The 23,339-nt window shown below is 39.3% G+C and overlaps 1 protein-coding gene across 1 annotated transcript in view; it reads left to right on the forward strand.

The window, feature by feature from the left end:
• FHIP1A (FHF complex subunit HOOK interacting protein 1A) overlaps nucleotides 1-23,339 on the forward strand; it is a gene marked incomplete at its 3' end in the record, with an annotated part of 156,505 nt that overhangs the window by 2,664 nt on the left and 130,502 nt on the right. Inside the window, exon 2 of the mRNA XM_007951552.2 lies at nucleotides 11,013-11,639. Within this exon, the coding sequence (XP_007949743.1) occupies nucleotides 11,013-11,639 (627 nt within the window). The remainder of the gene's footprint in view (nucleotides 1-11,012; nucleotides 11,640-23,339) is intronic.

Consider the following 23,339-nt stretch of genomic DNA (forward strand, 5'->3'; position numbering starts at 1 on the left):
ACCAGCCACTCCTCGGAAGGAAGGTTGGGCAATCCTACTTCCGTAGTGATACTGCCTTGGAAACCCAAGGAGGGGTCGCTATGAGTCTGGGCCGACTCGACACTCGACGGCACATAACAACAACAATAACAACATACCCAATGTGAATGACTTCAGCATTATCAGACATTTTAGGTTATCTGAAGAATTCCTTCCTGTAGTACAGATACTAACAATCCAAGAGAACACACAGAGAAATATCGAGTTGAGTATAAGGATAACTTTGCCAGAGGGAATGGTGTATGGTTGTTACAACTTCCTTTTGTAAAGTAAAGACACTTTCTGTCTTACTGCTGGTTAACATTTCTTTAACTTTGGGGCAAGTCTCTTATCTCTTTAGGCTTCACTGTTCCATTGAAGTAAATCAGGAAAATGTCCTTAGTCTGCCTACTCCCAAAGGTTCTTGAGGCCCTTCCTGTTACCTTTATGAATGAAAATACTGGTTGAAGAAATTCATGTAAGTGTCAAAGTGATTATTGTTCAGCAGCGATTTACTGAGTTCACACTCCAGGTACATCACTATAGGCAAGGTAAGAGGGACTTAGGAATGTATAAGCCTTGATCTGGGCTTTTAAAGAATGTATAAGCTTATTTGTGGAAGCAAGACTGGGCAATCTACTTGTGTAAAGATTTACCACCTTGGAAACCCAGTGGGGGTTGCTGTGAGTCAGAATCAATCCACGGGAGTGGCTTTGGTTTTTGGGTTTATAAGCTAACTGGGACAACAATGGGGATATGTGCTTACAAAATGTATAAAAACGATTATAGGAATAAAGTTAGGGAAGGGACCTTTATGGGTGGGGAAAGGCCTGGGAAATGGAGGAAGTGAGATTTTGCTTACTTGGCTGTGGAAAAAGAAGATTTAGATAGAGCAAAAGAGAATATTTTAGAGAAGGGATATTTGGATGGTGAAGAAAATGTAAGGAAGCTAGGGCAAAGCACAGATGGGGGCCGAGTTTGAGGCAAAGAATGAGACCTTTAGCTGATAGGAATGCATGCTATTTGTGTTTTGGAGTTCCATGCATTAGTATTTTTCTGTGAGTTGTTCAGGCTGCAGTTGGGTGAAGAACAGTTGCAGAGGATTGAGAAATGAACTAAAATCTGATATAAATTCCTATGACTATTATGACTGCAGCCGCTGGGTACTCCTGAGCCATCCCAAGAAAACTGTAAGGCTGATAAGAAATGTGGCATACACAAAACTGGTGACAGCATTTTATTTACTGAAGTGCCTCATTACAATGCTTTTTTATATGTTAAAACAGAGAAAATAAAGGCAACATAAGCCTGTATTATCTGGAGTTCTCTTTATTAAGATGCTTAAGTACAAATTTGGCCTAATTAACATATGTTTGATTGATTCCCTTGTATTGGTTTATTAGTAGCTTCCATTCCAGAGCTTGGAGCCCCTGTTGTTGTTGTTATATGCCATGGAGTCAGATCCGACTCATAGTGACCCCTCCTTGGGTTTCTGAGGTGGTATCACTACGGAAGTAGATTGCCCAGCCTTCCTTCCGAGGAGTGGCTGGTGGATTTGAACCGCCAGCACTAAACTACTAATCAAAAAGTTGGTAGTCTGAACCTACTCAGAAGCACCTCCGAAGAAAAGCCTGATAATCCGCTTCTAAAAAAGGTCACAACTCCACCCCTGGTTCAACTGCCACCCCTAGTTGAAAACCCTTTGGAGTTTCAGAGTTCTGCTCTGCACACATGCAGTTGCCATGAGTTAGAATGGCAACTAACAACAATAATGTTCCAGAGCTTGAGTAAAATAAAAAGCAAACTTTGATGGAAGAGGATAGGTGCTTTGCCCACCTGTACCTTGCAGCCTGTCTGGAGCAGCCATCTAAAGCAATCTGTGATTCAGAGGCTGGGCAGTGGGGAGAAGGGGTGGTGGTAGTGGTGATGTCACCAGAGGAGAGACCTTGAGTGATTCAAGGAGCACTTGAGCTTCCAAACTACTCCTTGGATCCAGTGATCTCATGGCATTCCCAGAATAATTCTATGGTGGACATTCAAGAGTAGTAGCATTCCTAATTGTGACAATGGGGAATCTAGGCTGTAGCAAAGTGTCCCCTTCCTTGTAGTTCTTCTCACCTTTTGAGATGCCATCTTCAGCCTTAAGTGGCCAGAGCAAAGAATCTAAAACTCAGATCTGGCTAGGTCATGTCTCTAGTTGGACCCTTCAGTGGCATCTTGCCACCTACATCCAGGTCAGTATGGTACAACAGGTTCTTTATATAGTGGCTTGCTTCACTTCCAGTCTCTCATTCAAACCAGAAAGCCAAACCCACTGCTGAGTCAGTTCCAACTCACAGAGACCCTCATCCAGTTTCCGAGGCAGTAAATCTTTACAGAAGTAGATTGCCCCATCCTCTTTCCACAGAGCAGCTGGTGGGTTTAAAACACCAACCTTCTGGTTAGCAGTCAAATGCCTTAGGCACTGTACTACCAATGCTCCTTGTCCAAAGGTGCAAAATTGCTTGTAGTTCTGCCACCCCTAGTCACTGTCCCTCCTGCTGTTTTATGCCTCTGTGCCTTAGGCACATGCTTTTTTTTTTCTGCCAGGACCATTCCTCTTCTGTGTTAAATGTCTGTCCTACAGGAGTCATTGGAGGCGTCATTTCCTCCAGGAAACCATCTTGCCCTTTTTTATACTCCCATAGCACCCTGAGCGTTCTTTCACTGTTACACTAACCACTTTTTATTAAAATTACATGTACAGTATCTTCTTCCCAACCTTATCACAAGCTCTTCAAGATCAGAGACTATTTGTAGTTTATCTACATCCCCAGTGCTCAGAAGAGAGTATGGCATATTGCAGGTGCTCTGTATACTGTTTAACTGAAAAGCCGGAAATGTTAAAAACAGCTTCAGTAGATGCCAGCAACTTAGAAAACAGTTTTGAACGTATAATAATTTATAATACACTGTATAATTTGCTACTAGTAAGATCTTTGGGCTTGAATTTAATGATCTGGAGAAGTGTGTATGTGTTTAATTTTTGTATTAATCTGTAGAAACAGTTTGTAACCTAATAGATTTGTTCTTATCTTTTGTCTTTGCCTCTTTCCTTTTTCTGAATGGAAGAGAGGGTAAGAACGAGCAGAAGCATTGGTCTACCAGATAATAAACTATTCCACTAGACTGCTATGTGAATGAAATCACCTATATTAGTCATTCTTAATGGCACAGTTGTACTTTATGAAGCTTCGTGGACTTTGCTCTATTTATTCTTTATCCTCTCCTTTCAAGCATTGAATCAGTATTAGTTACACAAAATGGTGTCTGCTTTTAGAGCTAGGAGAACAGAGGTGGTAGGTTAAAAAAAAAAAAAAAATCAACTGGAAATGCATATTCCTGTCTTTGCATGTAGTTAGTTAACAGCCCAAAGCACCTTCTCACTACCCTCAGAATCCAAAAATAGGTTGTTGTAAAATTTTTTGGCTCAGAAAACATCAGAGATTAAATAGAGTAATGGTGATGGATGAGGAAAAGCCAGTGGGTTTAATAAGTTTTTTTTTTTTTTCCCCCCCTTCTTCTTTAAGGGGTTGGGAAAGAATTGAATCATCCAGATAAGTTATTTAAGTCACCAGGGCTCCATATATGCCTTCCCACAATAATGAAAAATAGATAAGTTTGACAGGATACTTGTATTTATAGAAAAGTAGATAATATGTGAGTATCTCATCTAGAGTTCCAAGTATGCTGAATCTATAAAAACTAAACCAAACCCACTGCCATCAAGTTGATTCCAACTCATCGTGACCCTACGGGACAGGGTAGAACTGCCCTATATGGTTTCCAAGGCTGTAAATCTTTATAGAAGCAGACTACCTCATAGGTTTGAACTGCTGACCTTTTAGTTAGCAGTCAAATGCTAAAACCCATTGTTGTGGAGTTGATTCTTACTCACTTAATAGTGACCCTGTAGGACAGGGTAGTACTACCCCATAGGGTTTTCAAGACTGTAATTTTTGTGGAAGCAGACTTCCACATCTTTTTCCTATAGTGCGGTTGGTGGGTTCAAACTGCCAACCTTTTGGTTACTAGCCAAGCACTTAACCACTGTGCCACCAGGACTCCTTGTTAAAGAAGTATAGAACACCTATATATGAATTTGAGATAGTTTTCCTTGAATTTCATTCTCTTTCTTTGTTCATCTTCACTTTTTTAGGCTGTGCCTTGTCATAGACCAAACTAGAGAAAAATTAAGTAAAACTTTAGAGAGATGTAATATATTAAAGAACTCTAATTAACCTTCTTAGGAAATTGATACTTGTGAACATTTTAAAATTTAAATCAGTCTCCACACTTTTATATAGCCCTAAACTTGATAGTCAAAAGTAAGAGAGAGCAAAAGCTATCTTCTTAAGACAGAAGGCCAAGGCATTAACTTGTGCTGCAGACACTCGAGTGGTTGAGCATGTTGAAATGTCAGCAACTCTCCCAGTGTATGCTCAGTGATTTTTGCTATAGCTGAAATCACAATGTTCTCTGGGATATTTTTATATAGATCATTACTTTTTAGTCCTTTCCATATATTCCTGAAATATTGTCACATATTATACCTAAGCTAAAGGGATTTATTATGTTATTTTATAGACTGATGCTACTAACATGTATCTGTATTGCAGTAATTATCTGACTTCCTTTGGTCCCAAGAAAGTATGGCTTGTAGACCTAGTTCCTGCTTGATCCTGTTTTATCCCAGATTTAGCCAAATTTCTGGCATTCAGGACTGGAGGTGACATTAAACAACTGGTACAAGTGCACATACATTATAAGATTGTTATCTTAATATAAAAAGAAAGGTCTCCCATGGAAATAGGTGTGCAAGGAATATCCAGATTGAAAGAGATAGCTGTTAACTAATGAATAAGGACTGGGTATATAAAGTGGAATTTAACTTAAGACAGCTGAATCTTGCCTTTCTTTTGAAAAATAAAATCAAGATTTTAGAGAGCCTGTATGATGGAAAATGTTGCTTAGTAGTTTGTCTTTTTTTTTCCCCATGGTGCCATTTTAAATGAACTTTCCAAAGATTTGGAAGTATAAAATGCACTCCTGTGACTTTCTTGAAATAACTAGACTGAGACCAAAGTAGTGTATGTAATTACCTATTGCTACATTCATGTATAGAAAACATATGTAATAAAGTTAAGATGGAATTGATGCTAACCTGCTGGTAGGGAAACACTCCAGATATAACTGTGACTTTCACAGATCTTTCATTCTGAAAGCATTTGAGTTTCATATTTAGAATATGTAAATATTTGAAGTTTAGGGCCATTATCACTGACCAGAAAAACCCCAAATTCATTGTCGTCATATCGGATCCAACTCATCGGATCCAACTCATAGCAACCCCTCTTTCAGTTTCTGATTGGTATCACTACAGAAGGAGATTGCCCAGTCTTCCTTCTGAGGAGTGGCTGGTGGGTTTGAATGCTTTAGGCACTCTGCCACCAGAGCCATCATTTGGACTGAGGATAGGAATATCTGATATTCTCTAATGAAAGAAATATGCTATTTGCTCATCTTATTTATTCCCAACAATCTTCATATTTATAGGTCAGATGACTCTGAAGTTAGGCTAAAAATGTAGCTACATTGTTTTGATGATAATTTGAATGCCATTATCCACACAACATTTGTGTATTGTTTATTTTAACAACCCTGAGACCAGAAGAACTAGATGATACCCGGCTACCAGTGCTAACCATGCAGAAAGTGGTCAAAATTGGAGATACTAGATAGAGTGGGAGGAAAAATGTGGAACAAGATTAAAAAACATAAAGAAGACCAGGATTACTGCTTGCATAGAGATTAGTGATTATGACCCCTAGTCACCCTTCAGGCCTGGAATTAGACTCAGTCCTGTGGCTTACCTCTCAGCCAAATAATAGACAGGTCTACTGGCTGAACATCTACACTAGGGAGATGCACTCCTTAGAACAGTCAACCATAGGAGATCAGAAGGGCAGCATTTGTACAGAGAGAAAGGTAAGGAGGCAGGAATGCAAAGGCAAGAAGGCCACAGGAAAAGGGTAACTACGGGGAAGAAATGGGAGGAGAGCTGTTATATTGTGGGGATTGTAGTCAGTGTTACAAAACAAAATGTGGTGAGCTGTTGAATGGAAGGAAGATTGAGTAATCTACTTCTGTAGTAATACTGCCTCAAAAACCAAAGGAGGGGTCGCTGTGGGTCGGATCTGACTTGACAGCAGTGAGTTTGGTTTTGGTTGAACGTAAAACAAATCTGCTTTGCAAAATTTAATCCAAATTACAATAAAAGGTTTTTTTTTAAAAGAGAATTATGGTGAATTATATGTGGATCTATGTGTGATCCAGGCTCATGGTTCACACATATATACCAGCCTGTTTTTGTTAAAGTTTATAATCAACAAATGCCTAGCTATGATCCGCAAAACATTACTATTTCTCATCTCAACGGATTCACTTAATTAATGATCACAGACAGCCTTCATCAGGGGTTGATTAATTCATTAAATGGTATTTTCAGCCTGACAGAGTGAACGTATCTAATAAAGAAAATATTTGCAAAGCATATTTTACTTGCTTTTATTCTCTTCCCTACTCAGATCCCTCCAGCTCTGTTGATTGTATTTTTTCCCAGAACTGAATTCCTGAGACTGAGAGTGGGTAGCTGAGGAGAAACTGGGGTTAGGATAGCTGAGGCAAGATTAAGAGTATAAAATAGCCAGTAATTACAAGAGTGGGCCAGGCCTGGGGAAGCCACTGTGAGCAGCATGGCACTATAGCGTCTGTAGGACTAGAAGGTGAGGAGAGTTGGTAAGCAGGTGTTGTGCCCAGGTTGTGAAGGAGTTGTTCAGCGCGAGGAATTTGCCAGCACACGACAATGCAAATGCAAAAGGAAAGTTTATTTGCTAGCTCAAGCTAGGGTCCTTGCTCTTTGCCAACTCAGTGGCCTTAGCAAAAGACCCCGTGCTCCTTCATTATCACATTTTTATAGAAAAATATGGGGTGGAGTAGCACCAGGGCGAAGGGGTACAGATGATTGGTTGTTGCTAAGGGGTTTTGGGGGACGTGTTGGAACCTCCGGCTCCAAAGTCTACTTAGGGAATTATTATTTAGGGAGGATGCAGAGTGGAAGACTTCAGGAGCCACGCAGATCTCTGATACGTGCTGATTCCGGAGGACTTCTCTGATGCATGCTGAATCTGAAGGAAATCTCTGATACCTGCTGAGACCGGAGGGTAGATAAAGGCCCTAGGGAGTGTTTAGAATCCTCAACATTAAAAGACTTGTTAGAATCCCTGGCACTAAAAGGTTTCTGGTTAAAGATTTCCCTGGAGGCTATTAGGACTCTGGCCTCAGCCTCACACAGGTAAAATTAGATAGCAAGCAGAAGTGGGGGACATAGGAATAGTGGAGTTTGGTGACGGGAATGTGAGAAGAGAACACAGAAGGGGAAAAAAAAAAAAGATAGTCCAAGTAGTGCCGGGAATCAGTCAATAGAAACTGCTTTTATAATGTGTGGATGGCAAACCTGGGACATCACAACAGAAATTCTTTGACATTTCAGTGCAAGCTGTGCTCTACACAAGAAGTTTCTGAGGCAGGCCTGTCTAGGGTAGGAACCAGGTCCAGGGTGTGGGGACCCAGAGCCTTCTTGTAAAGGCAAGTCATGGGTGTGTCTGCCTAGAAGGGAAAGGGTGATGGCCTGGGAGGGTCCTGACACCTAAGGAAAGAGATTAAGAACATGTGGCAATAAAGGGATAATCAGCACTTTGGTGATTACTGCCTGTTTGTTCCCTGACTCACAGGCATGGGTTGTAACACACCCATCTTCCAGGTAATAAAACCACAGGACCAGTGCTGGGAATGAATAATGTTGTTGTTATGTGCCATGGAGTCGCCCTGACTCATAGCGACCCCTCACCCTGACCCCTCACCCTGACTCATAGCGACCCCCCCTTGGGTTTCCGAGGCAATATCACTACAGAAGTAGGATTGCCCAACCTTCCTTCCGAGGAGTGGCTGGTGGGTTTGAACCGCCAGCCTTCTGGTTAGCAGTCAAGTGCCTTAGGCACTATGCTACCAGAGCTCCCGGGAATGAATAAAGGACCCTTAATATGTCTGCTCCATTCCAGATGATTAGCAAACCTTGTATCTGTGTGGTTTATTATAGCTTTATATTCATGTATCTCTGCCCATTAATCCAGAAGACAACATAAAAGAGATAGTATATGTAAGATAAAGATCTTTAGTTAAAAAAACTGCTAAACAATTTGCATTCTATATGAAAATTTCAGTTCACTTTTTGAGGCTTTTCATAGCAAAAAAAAATGTAGGTCTGTTTGCAAAGGAATATATTGTGATTAATAATATAACAAGATTAATTCATGAGAAAAATTAATTTGTGATTGTATAAATAGTTTTATTGTATATTACATATATATAGTAGGTATGTAATAAGTATATATATACATATACATGCGTGTGAATACGTAACATTTAAAAATATATATATGCAGTTAGGAATTCAGAAAATTAACAAATTTCCAGTATTGTTTTTAACTCAGTGTTCTGTTCTTTTTTTAAAGGCATTATTAGTTCAAAATTATATTGTCTACTTTCATTTTTATTCATTTGTATTATGAAATTCAGTTGATTTATATGAAAGACCTAGTAATTAACTTTAAAATATTATTTATATCTCTCCAGACTCTTTTCTAATCATGCATCCATTTGTCAATATATTTTTAACTTAAATTGTTTAATAATTTTTAGTAGCTTTATTGTATGATGAAGTAACATTTTTATTATAATTGTCTGATTCTTGACTGTTTGGGTCAGTATTATTTTTGTTTTTCATTATTTGAAGATATCATTGGTATGAACATTTTTTAACAAATTATTTTTGAGTTGTTTCCTTGCTGCATTTTCCCCAAAGTGGGGTTAATAAGTCAAAGGACAGGAACAATTTTAGAGCTTCTGTTACATAGTGCCAGATTGCCTTTCAGAAAGACTAAGCTAATTTATTGTGACCCTATCAATATATAAGGCACAATCCCAGTTTGGGGCAGTTTAGACAGTCTAAGCACACATGAAAAATATGATTACATTTTTTACCCTGAAGCCTGGCTATAAAGCTCTCTCTCATAAGTAATCTCAATGTGTAGACTTTGAAATTATACAACTGGTACAGCCTGTAGCTAATTTGTTTTTCAGAATGTGGAGCCTTGAAGTTAGGGACTTTTGGGGTTGGAGAGCATGTTGTATAGAGGTGAGGGCCCCTTCTTGGCAAGTGTTACTCTGATCCCGGTCTATGAGATGTTATCTAGGCCCAGAACAAAAAGAAAGGAGGAGAGCCAGGTCCCAGAGTTGTTGCCAGTGAGTTGTCAGGCCTGTTTTGACAGTGTGTTAGAGAGTGTGGGGGATGGGGCACCCCGGAGTCCATTGTGCAGCACAGAAGAAGAGGATGTCCAGTGGCAGAATGGGTGCCACCAGCCACTGGGCCTTGTACCTCCTGGGTAGCTGCTAACCAAAGTCCTTCTTCATTAAAAATGCCTATTCAAGGGTGTTGGGGTGATTTTTTTCCCTCTGTGACAGCGTTATCCATTTGATTATAGAAGTCAATAATGATTACAGATTTTGTGGAAATTTGTTCATTCTGTAGGGATTTACTTGCATGGTCTATAAAGGTTTCCTTGCCCTGCTTCTGACAGGGGAGAAACTTAAGCTTTTCCTGAGAAATAAATTTTCCTCATTGCTTGTGCATGCTGACATGGCATTGTACATTTGCCAGCTTCCCCAGTGACTTGCAAAAATTGTATAACCTAAATATAGAACCTGTAACAGCACATCGTAGAATTGGGTTAGGATGGGTAGTGCAAAGAACAAGCATATCCTGTACAGCATGCAGTTCAGGAAGGCTGAAAGGAACAAATATAAAGTTGCCAATAAAATGTTTGGCTGCTTTAAAATTACCATATACATTTTAAAGTGCATTGAATGGGTATTGTGTGAAACATTCCAAGTCACAAAGTTAAATGGAAGTTGAGATAGAAAATTGTTTTAATTCCTAGGTCTAAGTAGAAGAAAGTATCAGTTGGTGGAGAGAGCATTCAAATGCCAACAGTGGTAAGGGAGAGAAACAGAACTATGACATTTATTTTATAAGTGGTTTTCTCAGAATATTTTCTGACTAAAAAAAAAGAGTCCAAACTTTCCTTTTTAAGTTGCAATATATGCCATATGTTAGGCATATGAAACTACTTGTTCATTAGTTTCCCTTCATCCTTCCTAATGCTGCATGCTTGGTTGAAGAGGGTGTCCATCCAAACAGAGGAGGCAGGAATATTGTTCTGTCAAGGGCATATGAGTAGTTGTATTTCCCTTCTGAAATCTCCAAATTAACTCTCAAGGTCTATCTGTAGGAGAACACAGTGGTAGCCAGGCTTCCTTTTATTTATTACATGTATTTTAAAAGTGAAAAACATTATTGTTGATAGTTTAGGAAAGAAATTAAGAAATTGTTATCCCTTTGAACGCAAAAAATATTCCTTTTGCATGTTTCTTTTTAGTCTTTTTTACATATACTTTTGATAGTTAATAATTATATATATACATATCTACAAATGATATACTTTTATTTTCATCTAATTTACTTTTTTTCATGTTGCTAAATAGTCTTCACAATACTAGTTCAAAGAATATATATAGCTTAATTTATGTAACCATTCTACTTTCTTTGATATGTAGGAAGCCAAAATTTATAACTATTACAAATGGACTTCAAACCTCTTTCTATAGTTTCATCCCTTTATTTTATTCCCATGAGAGAGGGGCACATCATTCATATATATTTTGTTTTGAACCATAGCTCCTGCATTTTCAGTGAAGGTTTGGTAAAATCAGTGGTAGTGTGTTTTTGTAATTATGATAAACATCAGATGGATGACAGATGTTTGATTTGGTTACAGGTTGTGAAAATCTTAGAGAAACACGACCCCTTGAAGAATACTCAGGCAAAATATGGATCTATCCCTCCAGATGAGGCCAGTGCTGTGCAGAATTACGTAGAACACATGCTCTTCTTACTGATTGAAGAGCAAGCCAAGGATGCTGCAATGGGACCAATTCTGGAATTTGTGGTATCTGAAAATATCATGGAGAAACTCTTCCTGTGGAGCTTGAGACGGGAGTTTACTGATGAGACTAAAATTGAGCAGCTAAAGATGTATGAGATGTTGGTCACCCAGTCGCACCAGCCTCTTCTGCACCACAAGCCCATTCTGAAGCCCTTGATGATGTTGCTGAGCTCTTGTTCAGGAACATCTACCCCCGCTGTGGAAGGCAAGCTGGTTGTCCTGCTTAATCAGCTCTGTTCCATCCTTGCCAAAGATCCATCCATTCTGGAACTCTTCTTCCACACTAGTGAGGACCAAGGAGCTGCCAACTTCCTCATCTTCTCCCTTCTGATTCCTTTCATTCACCGGGAGGGGACAGTAGGCCAGCAGGCTCGGGATGCTTTGCTTTTTATCATGTCTCTTTCTGCTGAGAACAGCATGGTAGCCCATCACATTGTGGAGAACACCTACTTCTGCCCAGTAAGTTCCTCTCATTGTCATGTTTTTCACCTACTCCTTTTATTTTTCTTTTCTCCTATGCTAATGCTAAATATTTTTTTATTCCTTTCCTTTTAGCAAGGTGTACTTGGCATCTTTCATGGAAAGATGTTTAGAGGAAATCTTTTTGAGGAAGCAAAAGAATCTAAGTTGAGATGCTATTTGGCTGAGCAATGCCAGCTCAAAAAAGCCAACAGAGGAAACCATCTGTGTTACCATTTCTTGGTTAATTTTTGTTGTGTTAGAACTATTTTAGTTTTTCTTAGAGCATGTCCTGAGAGATTGATAAAACCTACACTTTCTATATTCTTAGCTTTCAGGTTGATTTTGTGCCACTGAATCATGGCATGTGGTGATACCCTTCACAGCTGGTTTCACAAATTAATTTGTTTTTCAGTAAGATAAAGACCACTAGTTGTAAATCTAGGAGCTCTGTTAGCATAGTGCCTAAGGCACTTGACTGCTAACCAGAAGGCCGGCGGTTCAAACCCACCAGCCACTCCTCGGAAGGAAGGTTGGACAATCCTACTTCCGTACTGATACTGCCTCGGAAACCCAAGGAGGGGTCTCTATGAGTCGGGGCCGACTCGACGGCATATAACAACAACAACAGTTGTAAATCTGAAGTATTGATTTTATTTTAAACAATAAATGCATATTTTCAACTTGAGGCAATAAGAAATCCTCTACTCTGTATTATTTCTTAATCCTTGGTATAGTGAGAAATAAAATGCAAGATTCTTTGCAGACACTGGAGTAGCCCAGACCCAATCACAGTTCCAGAAATTCATGAGAGTGGTCTGGGACTCTTAGCATACTTTAGAGCTCTGATTATATTTTTGGTGTATTATCTTTGTAAGGGGAATTTAAATGACAGATTTATAGATTTATATCTTCTTCTAGTTTGTCAGATAAATTGGTCAGCAGCTGAGCTCTGGTAGCATAGTGGCTAAGGCACTTGACTACTAACCAGAAGGCTGGCGGTTCAAACCCACCAGCCACTCCTTGGAAGGAAGATGGGGCAATCTACTTCCATAGTGACACTGCCTTGGGAACCCAAGGAGGGGTCGCTATGAGTTGGGTCCGACTTGACGGCACATAACAACAAAGTTCAATGAACAAACCAACCTCTTATTCCTACTGGTTTTTCTTTTTACCAATCATCTCATTATTTTTCTTTGTAAAATATATAGCCTTAAATATGTCTGGTTCTGCTGGAATGGTATATATGACCCTTAAGTGAGTTTTGTTGGAATAGGGCAGGCAAAGCGCAATAGGTAGATTAGATTCGTTATTAATTAACACTGTACAGGTTGACCGGAAGTGGTATGCCTTTGAGGACATTTAGAAATGTGTGTTAGGTGTATTCGGTTGTCATAGGGACATGGGGTTGTGGTACTGGGGACCGCTGGATTTAGTGTGCAGGGGCCAGGGATGCTTAATGCTTAGTAGTATGTGGGATGGTCCTGTTCAGTAAAGAACTGACCTGCCATAAATGATAATAGTGGCCCTATGAGTATTGCATTTTGCTTTGAGAATAAAAAGCAGAAATCTTTATACTACTAAATTACTATTTTTACTGATAAAACCAGTTCACTTGGTATGTTGTGAATATTTATTTCAGAGCAAACAGATGAGTAAAATTTCTGAAAAATAGAATTTTAATTAAGAGATACAATGTGCCAAGTGTCTCTTCTCTCCATTGGATTCTGACAGTGGGACAAGGCATTGTACAAAGATTTCTAGTCAAATGAGAAGTAAAGAACCAAGTTTACTCATCTATCCAACATTTTAAATCTCCCCTTCCTATCTCCTCTAACAATGCAAAAGCTATATAAAAACTCCTTTTAAGGACTATGACTTAGGGAAAAAATGGAACTTCTCACCCTGAATCTAAATATCTTTGGAATATACTGCTGAGTTAGTTTTCTGTTGCTGCTGTAACAAATTCCCAAAAACTAGTGCCTTAAAACAACACAAATTTATTATCTTACAGTTCTGTAGGTTAGAATTCCAACAAATCTTATTAGGCTAAAATCAAGGTGTCAGCAAGGCTTTGTTCCTTGCTGGAGGCTCTAGGGTTATGATGATAGCTTTGTGAGTGAGAATCAGCGTAAAGCAATTTCCAGAATGTGAAGAGCAATCATATCCCTACACTCCCTCCTACTTCTCCATCATTTCTAACACCAGCTGCCCACATAGCTTGCTCTCTCCCTCTCTCTTCTGTCTCTAGCTACCTTGGGCTAAGTTAGACCTTAGAAGTTAAGATGACACTGTCCTTGGGTTGATTAATTCACTGGAACAAGTCACAGAACTCACAGAAGATGATTTATGACTATTGGTTTTTATTAGAGTGAAAGGACCTTACACTAAAAGGGTTTACAGTGTAAATTAGGATCAACATAAAGAAAAGATGTACAGGCAAGAGCTGGGAAGATTCAAAATGCTGAGCTGCCGTGTCTCAGAAAGGGTATGTCATCCTAACTTTAGCATCCAGAAAGCTCCCTGAACCTCAGTATCCCAGGCTTTTATTGACCAGTCCTCCATGACAGGCTAAATCATGCCTCCCTGAGGCTGATTGATATTGGCCTCCTAAGTGAGTCTTTTCTGCTCTGGCCAGACCCCACTTCACAATACAAATCCTCAGGTGTGTCTTGGAGATCTCAGACCAAGGCAAATTCAAATTACTCCAAGAGTTATACCCCCAGATCCAAAGACAGAGGCCATGTAACATAGGGTACATGAAAGTCTTTTACCCCAGAAAGGGTAAGTATGTTTTTTGGCCTTCTCGTGCAAAAGAATGAAGCTGAACCATACCTCATACCGTGTATGAAAACCCAAAATGGATCTAGAGACTAAATGTGAGAACTAAAATCTTAAAACTCTCAGAAGAAAATATAGGGGTAATCTTTGGGACCTAGTTTTTAGACAATGGATTCTTAAATATGACACTAAAAACATGAGCAGCAAAAGACAAAATATATAAATGGAACTTCATCAAAACTAAAAACTTTGGTGCATCAAAGGACTTCAGTAGCGAAGTGAAGAGGCAGCCTAAAGATTGGGAGAGAAATTTGGGGAACCATATTATCTGGTAAGGGTTTAATATCCAGAATATATAAAAATCTCCTACAACTTAACAACAGCAAACAAAACAAAACAAAATAACAACCACATTAAGAATGGGGAAAAGGACTTGAATAGACATTTCACCAAAGAAGATATATAAATGCTCAAAATGGCACAGTGCTACTAGTCATTGTTATTGTTAGGTGCTGTTAAACTGGTTCTGGCTCATAGCAACCCTATGTCCAATAGAATTAAACATTGCCCAGTCTTATACCATTCTAGCAGTCATTGCTATGATTACACCTATTGTTGCAGCCATTGTGTCAATCCATCTACTTTACTAAGCTTGATGTCATTGTCTAGGGATTAGTCCCTCCTGATAACATGTTCAAAGTAAGTGAGATAAAGTCTCACCATCCTCCCTTCCAAGGAACATTCAGGCACTATTCTTCCAACATGGATTTGTCCATTCTTCTGCTAGTCCATGGTGTAGTCATTATTCTTCACCAATACTGTAATTAAAATGCATTATTTCTTCCTCAGTCTTCCTTATTCATTGTTCAGCTTTCACGTGATATGAGGCAGTTGAAAAGACCATGACTTGAGACAGATGCCCCTTGCTTGGTCCTCAAAGTTACACCTTTGTGTTTTAACACAGATTTTCCCAAAGCAATATGTCATTTTATTTCTTGATTGCTATTTCCATGGGCATTGATTGTAGATCCAAGTAAAACGAAATCCTTGACAACTTCAATCTTTTCTCCATTTATCATGATGCTGATTACTGGCCCAGTTCTCAGGATTTTGGTTTTCTTTATGTTGAGGTGTAATTCATACTGAAAGCTGTGGTCTTTGAATTCATGAGTAAGTGCTTCAAGTCCTCTTCACTTTCAGTGAGCAAAGTGATGTCATCTGCACATATTGCAGGCTGTTAATGAATCTTCCTCTAATCCTGATGCCATATTCTTCTTCATACAGTTCAGCTTCTTGGATTATTTACTCAGCATACAGATTGAATAAGTATGATGAAAGGATTCAACCCTGACACACACCTTTCCTGATTTTACACTATGTAGTATCCCTTTGTTCTGTTTGATCTGCTCTTGATCTACGTACATGTTCCTTACGAGGACAATTAAGTGTTCTTCAATTCTCATTCCTTACAGTGTTATCTATAATCTGTTATGATCCACCCATCAAATGTCTTTGCATAGTCGATAAATGACAGGAAAACATCTTTTTAGTATTCTTTGCTTTCAGCCAAGATCCATCTGACATCAGCATAATATCCTATATTCCTAGGAGCTCTGGTAGCGTACTGCCTAAGGCACTTGACTGCTAACCAAAAGGCTGGCTGTTCAATCCCACCAGCCACTCCTCAGAAGGAAGATGGGGCAATCTACTTCCGTAGTGATACTCTCTCGGTGACACAAGGAGGGGTCACTATGAGTCTGGTCCGACTCGACAGCACATAACAACAACAACAACATCCTATATTCCACATTCTCTTCTGAATCTGACTTGGATTTCTGACAGTTCCCTGTCTATGTACTGCTGCAGCCCTTTTAAAATTATCTTCAGCATAATTTTACATGCATGTGATATTGATGATATTGTTAGATAATTTCCACATTCCTTTGGATGACATTTTTTGGAATGACCATGAATGTGGATTTCTTTCAGTTGCTTGACCAAGTAGCTGTCTTCCAAATTCCTTGGCATAGACAGTGAGTGCATCTAACATTACATGCATTTGTTGAACCATTTCAATTGATATGCCATCAATTCTTGGATCCTTGTTTTCTGGCAGTGACTTCAGAGCAGCTTGGACTTCTTCCTTCAGTACCACTAATTCTTGATCATATGCTGCCTCCTGAAATGGTTGAACATTGACTAGTTCTTTTTGGTACATTGACTCTGGGTATTCTTTCCATCTTCTTTTGATGCTTCCTGCATCATTTGAGTTTTTGCCCCATAGAATTCTTTAGTATTATAAAACAAGGCTTTAATATTTTCTTCTTTTCTTTCAGCTTGAGAAATGTTGAATGTGTTCTTCACTTTTGGTTGTCCTAACTCCAGGTCTTTGGACATTTTTTGTAATACTTTACTTTGTCTTCTTGAGCCACTCTTCAAAATTGTCTCTTCAGTTCTTTTACTTTATCCTTCCTTCTATTTGTTTAGCTATGCTATGTTCAATAGCAAAGTTGAAGTCTTCTGACGTCCATTTTACTCTTTTCTTTCTTTCCTGTCTTTTTCAGCCTTTTGTTTTATTCATGTATGGTGCCCTTGATGTCAACTCACAACTCATCTGGCCTTTGGTCATTAGTATTCAGTGCATCATATCTATTCTTGAGATGGTCTCTAAATGCAGATAGAATATATTCATGGTATTACTTTGGCTCTTATGGACTTGTTTTAATTTTCTTCAGCTTCAACTTAAACTTGCATATGAGCAGTTGATTGTCTTTTCTTCAGTTGGCCCTTGGCCTTGTTTAGACTGATAACGTTGAACTTCTCGATTGTCTCTTTCCACAGATGTAGTCGATAGTATTTCTATGTATCCCATCCAGTGAAGTCCACATGTACAGTTGTTGTTTATGTTGTTGAAAGGAAGTATTTCCAATGCATGAGTTGTTGATCTTGCAAAATTCTATCATGTGATCTCCAGCATCATTTCTGTCATCAAGGCCACATTTTCCAACTATTGATCCTTCTTCTTTGTTTTCAACTTTTGCATTTCAATCACTAGTAGTTATCAGTGCATCTTGATTGCGTGTTTGATTGATTTCACACTGCAGAAATTAGTAAAAATCTTCAGTTTCTTCATCTTTGCCATTAGCAGTTGTTGCATAAATTTGAAGAATTGTCATATTAACTGGTCTTCCTTGTAGACCTACGGCTATTATCCTGTCTTTGACAGCATTGTATTTCAGGATGGATCTTCAAATATTCAGTTTGTCATTCTTGGCATAGTTGACCATATGATTATTCAATTCAAATTGGCAGTTCAATCCATTTCAGTTCACAAATGCCTAGGATATTGATCTTTATACATTCTATTTCATTTTTTAATGACTTCCAGTTTTCCTTGTTTCAAGGAGAATGTGGAGACTCACTCTTTGCTGATAAGATTGAAAAATGGTACAGCTGCTTTGGAAAACAATTTAGTAAAAAGTTGAAAATAGAGTTACAATATGATTCAGCAATCCCAAACTAAACTCACTGCTGTTGAGTCGATTTGACTCTTAACAACCTCTCCTTGGTTTCCAAGGTGGTATCTCTATGGAAGTAAATTGCCCAATCATCCTTAAAAATTGAAAGCAGGAATTTTAATTGAAATTGTATACCAGTACACCACTAGGCACAGTAACCAAAAGGTGGAAACAACCTAAATATCTTTCAACAGATTAATGAATAAACAAAATATGATAGATATAATAGAATGGAATATTACTCAATGGACCATTTATAAAGATAAATAGGTCCTGATACATGCCACAAAAATAACATGAACCTTGAAAGCATACTGAATGAATTAAAACAAAACAAAACAAAAAATCACTGCCATGGAGTCAGTTCTGACTCGTAGTGACCCCTCTTTGTATTTCTGAGGTGGTATTTCTACGGAAGTAGATTGTTCAGTCTTCCTTGCGAGGAGTGGCTGGTGGGTTTGAACTGCCAGCCTTCTGGTTAGCAGTCAAGTGCCTTAGGCACTACATCACCAGAAATGTTTAATTGGAAAATGTTTTGTTATATATATTTTCATCACAAAAAAACTCCAAAAAGTTTTTAAAAAGATATAAAGTGGTATTAAAAAAAATCAGTTTGTGAGAGAGCTATACACAGAGGTTTGATTTTTGGTTTCTTTGAGTTGTTTTGGGTAGTTCTGCTGTTATCGAAAGATTCAGGTAGTTGACCACCATCTGAATCCTTCAATTCAGTTCAACTGAATTGGTTCAACTGTGGTTGACCATTAAAAAAAATCAATATTAAAAAATCAGTTTAAAAAGATAACATTTACAAAAGCAACATAATTATAAAATATCCTGAAAGAAATCTAATAAATATATGTAGCTTTTACAAAAAAGTTATAAAATATTTTTGAAGGATATAAAAGAATGTCTAAATAAATGGAAAACTCTATAGTTTATAAATATTGTAAAACTAGCACTTTCCCCAAAATCAGTCCATAAAGTTAATGTAACTTCTTTTTGTAACTTTTTATTATGAAATAAAGTACAGAAATGTTAGAAAAATACTGAAATGAACACCATATAGACACTACTTAGATTCAAAATTGTTAAACACTTTGCCATGCTTTGATGTATCTATTTTTATTTATTTTTGCTGTATCATTTAAATGTAAGTTATAGATATAAATTTAGTTTAGTATGCATCTCCTAGGACTAAGGATGTTCTCCTATATAACCATAACACTAGTATAACTAAAAATAAGCATAGAATATACCCACTCCTCACTTCTTGATGTAGTTAGGTTCTGAAGACCAGGTCATTATGGGAAAATTGATACTGTGTGAAAATGGAGATGACCACATTGTATCACAAAAATGGAGGATAACTACATCATTACATAACTGCCAAATTTTAATCATTACATAAATGCCAGATTACACCATTATACAACTGCCAAACCATGAAGAATCACCGTCTGGCCAAGTTGACACATAATCTTAAATATTACAGCCAGCGTTACTCTTACCTCCACTTCAGTGTTATTACCAGATGTACATCATTAATGCAAAAAATAGTTGGATAGTAGATTTTTACTGTTGTCATAAATGTGAAATGTCAGATGACAAGATAGCTGATAAGAGTAGGTGTAATTCCTTAATATAGTCTTATATCCAGTTCCTCAATTAAGTTCCAAGTAACTTTAATAGCTGATTTTTTCCTCCCAAAACTATAGTACAATGCAATGTACACATTTAGTTGTCACATTTTTTAAATTTATATGAATCTGGAACCGCCCTGTGACTTTTTATTCACCATGACTTTGACTTCTTTTTTTTTTTAAGATTGTTATTTGGTTGAAAACTTACAAAGCAAATTCATTTTCCATATAGCAGTTCATAGACATTTTGTCTCAAGACATTGATTGTAATCCTCATAATGTAACAAGCTCTATTCCTACTTCTTCCCTATGGTTACCTTTTTCCTATGTTCTTCTTTCCTATGCATTCCTGCCCTCTGAACTATCTCCTTGTGCAAATACTGCCCTTCTGATCTTTCATGATTGATTGTACTAAGGAATGTACCTACCTAGTATAAAAGTTCACCTTATATGCCTGTCTATTGTTTGGTTGGAAGCCATGGGAGTGAGTTCAATTCTAGGCCTGAAAGGTAACTAGAGGCCATAGTCTCAGGGGTTTCACTAGTCTTATTAGATCAGTTGGTCTGGTCTTTTTCCTGATTTTGAGTTTTGTTCTACATTTTTCTCCCACTCTATCCAGGATCTCCTATACCAATCCCTTTCTGAGCAGTTGAATGTAGTAGCCAGGCACCATCTAGTTCTTCTGGTCTCTTGGTCATGTAGGCTGACAATGACTTTTTAAAGAGATCCAACCATTATCTTATACAATACCCCACATTCTGTGTTTGTTTCTTTCTTGTGCTAGTTTGACTTGTCCCTATATCCCCTGTGTTTCCGGCAAATATAAAATTAGGTGTAAAGGCTTTATTAAATCAGTTTAAATATTTCTTTGGCAAGAATACTTTGTAGAAGACCTAAATGTAAAACCCCAAACCATAAAGATCATCAAAGAAAAAATAGGGGCAAACATAGTGGCCCTAATACATGGCATAAATACACTATCAAATAACCAAAAATGTACAAATAGTAGAAGACAAACTAGATGACTGAGACCTCCTAAAAATTAAACATTTATGTTTATAATATGATAAAAAGACTTTTTCAAAAGAGTAAGAAGAGAACCTACAGATTGGGAAAGAGTTTTTGGTAATGATATATTGGACAAGGGACTAATCTCCAAAATTTATAGAGAACTTCAACACCTCAACAGAGATAAGCAATCCATTTTAAAAATGAGTGGAGCACATGAACAGACACTTCACCAAAGAAGACATTCAAGTGACTAACAAACACATGAAGAAATGCTTGTGATTATTAAGCATTAGAGACATACAAATCAAAACAAGGTATCATCTCACCCCAGCATTAATGTTGTTGTTGTTATGTGCCATCAAGTCGGACCCTAATCCTAGCAACCCCTCCTTGGATTTCCAAGGCGGTATCACTACAGAAGTAGATTGCCCAACCTTCCTTCCAAGGAGTGGCTGGTGTGTTTGAACTGCCAGGCTTCTGGTTAGCAGTCAAGTGCCTTAGACACTTGTTCTGGTTACCTAGTGCCGTTCTGAGAGAAATATACCACAAGTGGGATGGTTTAAACAAACAGAAGTTTATTCTTACAATTTGGAGGCTTTAAGTCCAAGTTCAAAGTGCCAAGCTCTAGGGGCTGGGTGAAAGCCCCTCAACCTTGGAGTCCAGCTCTGCCTCCAGCTCCCAGCCCACTGAAGCTAGAGGCTTTTCTTCACTCAGACAGCTGCTGGCTGCTGAGGCTGTCAAGCCCAAGGTTGACAAGTAAAAAGGCACAGTCCCGATATTACCAAATCACACAGCAGACCGTTAATCTGAGTCCATTGTAAGTCCCAAGGTCGGCAGAGCATGGCAGGCTGCTGAACAGGAAGCAGACGACATACCCAAAGCAGCTACTCAGCTGCTTGTGGTAGATCCCACCATGGAGTTGATTTCCAGTCTCATCATAGGGAATAACTACCACCAGCTGCCCAGCCACTCAACCAGGCCCAGCCAAGTTGACACAAAAACATGTTGTTGTTATGTGCCGTCAAGTCGGACGCGACTCATAGCGACCCCTCCTTGGGTTTCCAAGGCAGTATCACTGCGGAAGTAGATTGCCCCATCTTCCTTCCTAGAAGTGGCTGGTGAGTTTGAACCACCAGCCTTCTGGTTAGCAGTCAAATGCCTCAGGCACTATGCTACCCACCACAGTTCCACCCCTTGTCAACTTGGCACCTGTACAGATCTTCAATGGGTAGTATCTGCACAGGTCTCCTCCACTGTGTGGCTCCAGTCCCCTAGTTCCTGACTGGCGACCTCACCCCCTTGGCCTGGCGGGCCTCGTTCCTCTCCCTCTTGGACATGGCAGCCCTGCCCCCTCACTCTTGGACAGAGGTTTGACTCCATCCCACTAACTCAATGAATGAGCAGCCTCACACTCCAGAACCAAGTTGGTGAAGGTCTGGATCTGAAACCTAGGGGGCTGTGGTGGTTCTACCCCCAAAGGCCATGGTCCTACCCTTTCAAGCTGAGGCAGCTCTGCTTCCATTTCCTTGGCCTCACCGCTTCTGCTGATTAATGCCGAAGGCAACCCCCTCCGCTGGAAAACTTCCTGCCCCCAAAGCATTCAGCTTTCTCGCTCTGTGGGCCGGGCAACCTGCTACTCCATTTCATGCCGGTCTTTTTTAGCAATTAATGCCCGAAGGCAACCCAGTTTGCCAGGAAGCCGCCTAACCAAAGACATCAAGCTTTCTCCTCCATGGGCTGATAAGGTTGTCGCTGTCTCATGCTGGTTCTCTCAGTTCTCATCCTGCCGTCTCTCATGCTGGTCTCTTGCTCTGCTCCTGCCGTCTCTCATGCTGGTCTCTTGCTCTGCTCCTGCCATCTCTCATGCTGGTCTCTTGCTCTGCTCCTGCCGTCTCTCATGCTGGTCTCTTGCTCTGCTCCTGCCGTCTCTCATGCTGGTCTCTTGCTCTGCTTCTGCCATCTGTAATACCATATGCCGGGGTCTCCCTGCCATGGTCTTGGGTCAAGGATGCACTCCACTCCTGTTTCCACATTTTAGGCATCTGTCAAAGCAGCACCCCATTCTCTTGGTACCATATTTTGTTCTGGTTACCTGGTGCCTCTCTGACAGGAACATACCATAAATGGGATGGCCTTAACAAACAGAAGTTTATTCTCTTACAGTTTGGAGGCTTTATGTCCAAGTTCAAAGTGCCAGGTTCTAGGGGCTATGTGAAAGCCCTTCAGTCTTGGGCTTCAGCTCTGCCTCTGGCTCCCAGTCCACTGGAGCTAGAGGCTTTTCTTCACTCAGACAGCTACTGGCTATTGAGGCTGCCAAGCCCAAGGTTGACAAGTAACAAGGCACAGTCCTGATGTTACCAATTCACATGGCAGGCTATTAATTCAAGTCCATTGTAAGTCCCCAGGTCAGCAGAGCATGGCAGGCTGCTGAACAATGACATGGCTACATGCAGGGTTCAAGGTATCATAAGCTAGAGACCATTCTCAAAGCTGCTTCTTATATACAGAAAGCAGACCACATATCCAAAGCAGCTACTCAGCTGCTTGTGGTAGATTCCACCTTGGAGTTGATTGCCAGTCTCATCATGGGGAATAACTACCACCAGCTGCCCAGCCACTCAACCAGGCCCAGCCAAGTTGACACAAAAACATAACCACCACAACACTATGTTGATACTGTTATTATATGCGTCGAGTAGGCCCAAGTCATAGCGACCCCTCCTTGGGTTTCCGAGGTGTTATCACTATGG

The sequence above is a fragment of the Orycteropus afer genome, unplaced genomic scaffold (assembly GCF_000298275.1).
Source record: "Orycteropus afer afer isolate SDZICR_OR568_19922 unplaced genomic scaffold, OryAfe1.0 scaffold00297, whole genome shotgun sequence".
NCBI classification, from domain to species: domain Eukaryota; kingdom Metazoa; phylum Chordata; class Mammalia; order Tubulidentata; family Orycteropodidae; genus Orycteropus; species Orycteropus afer.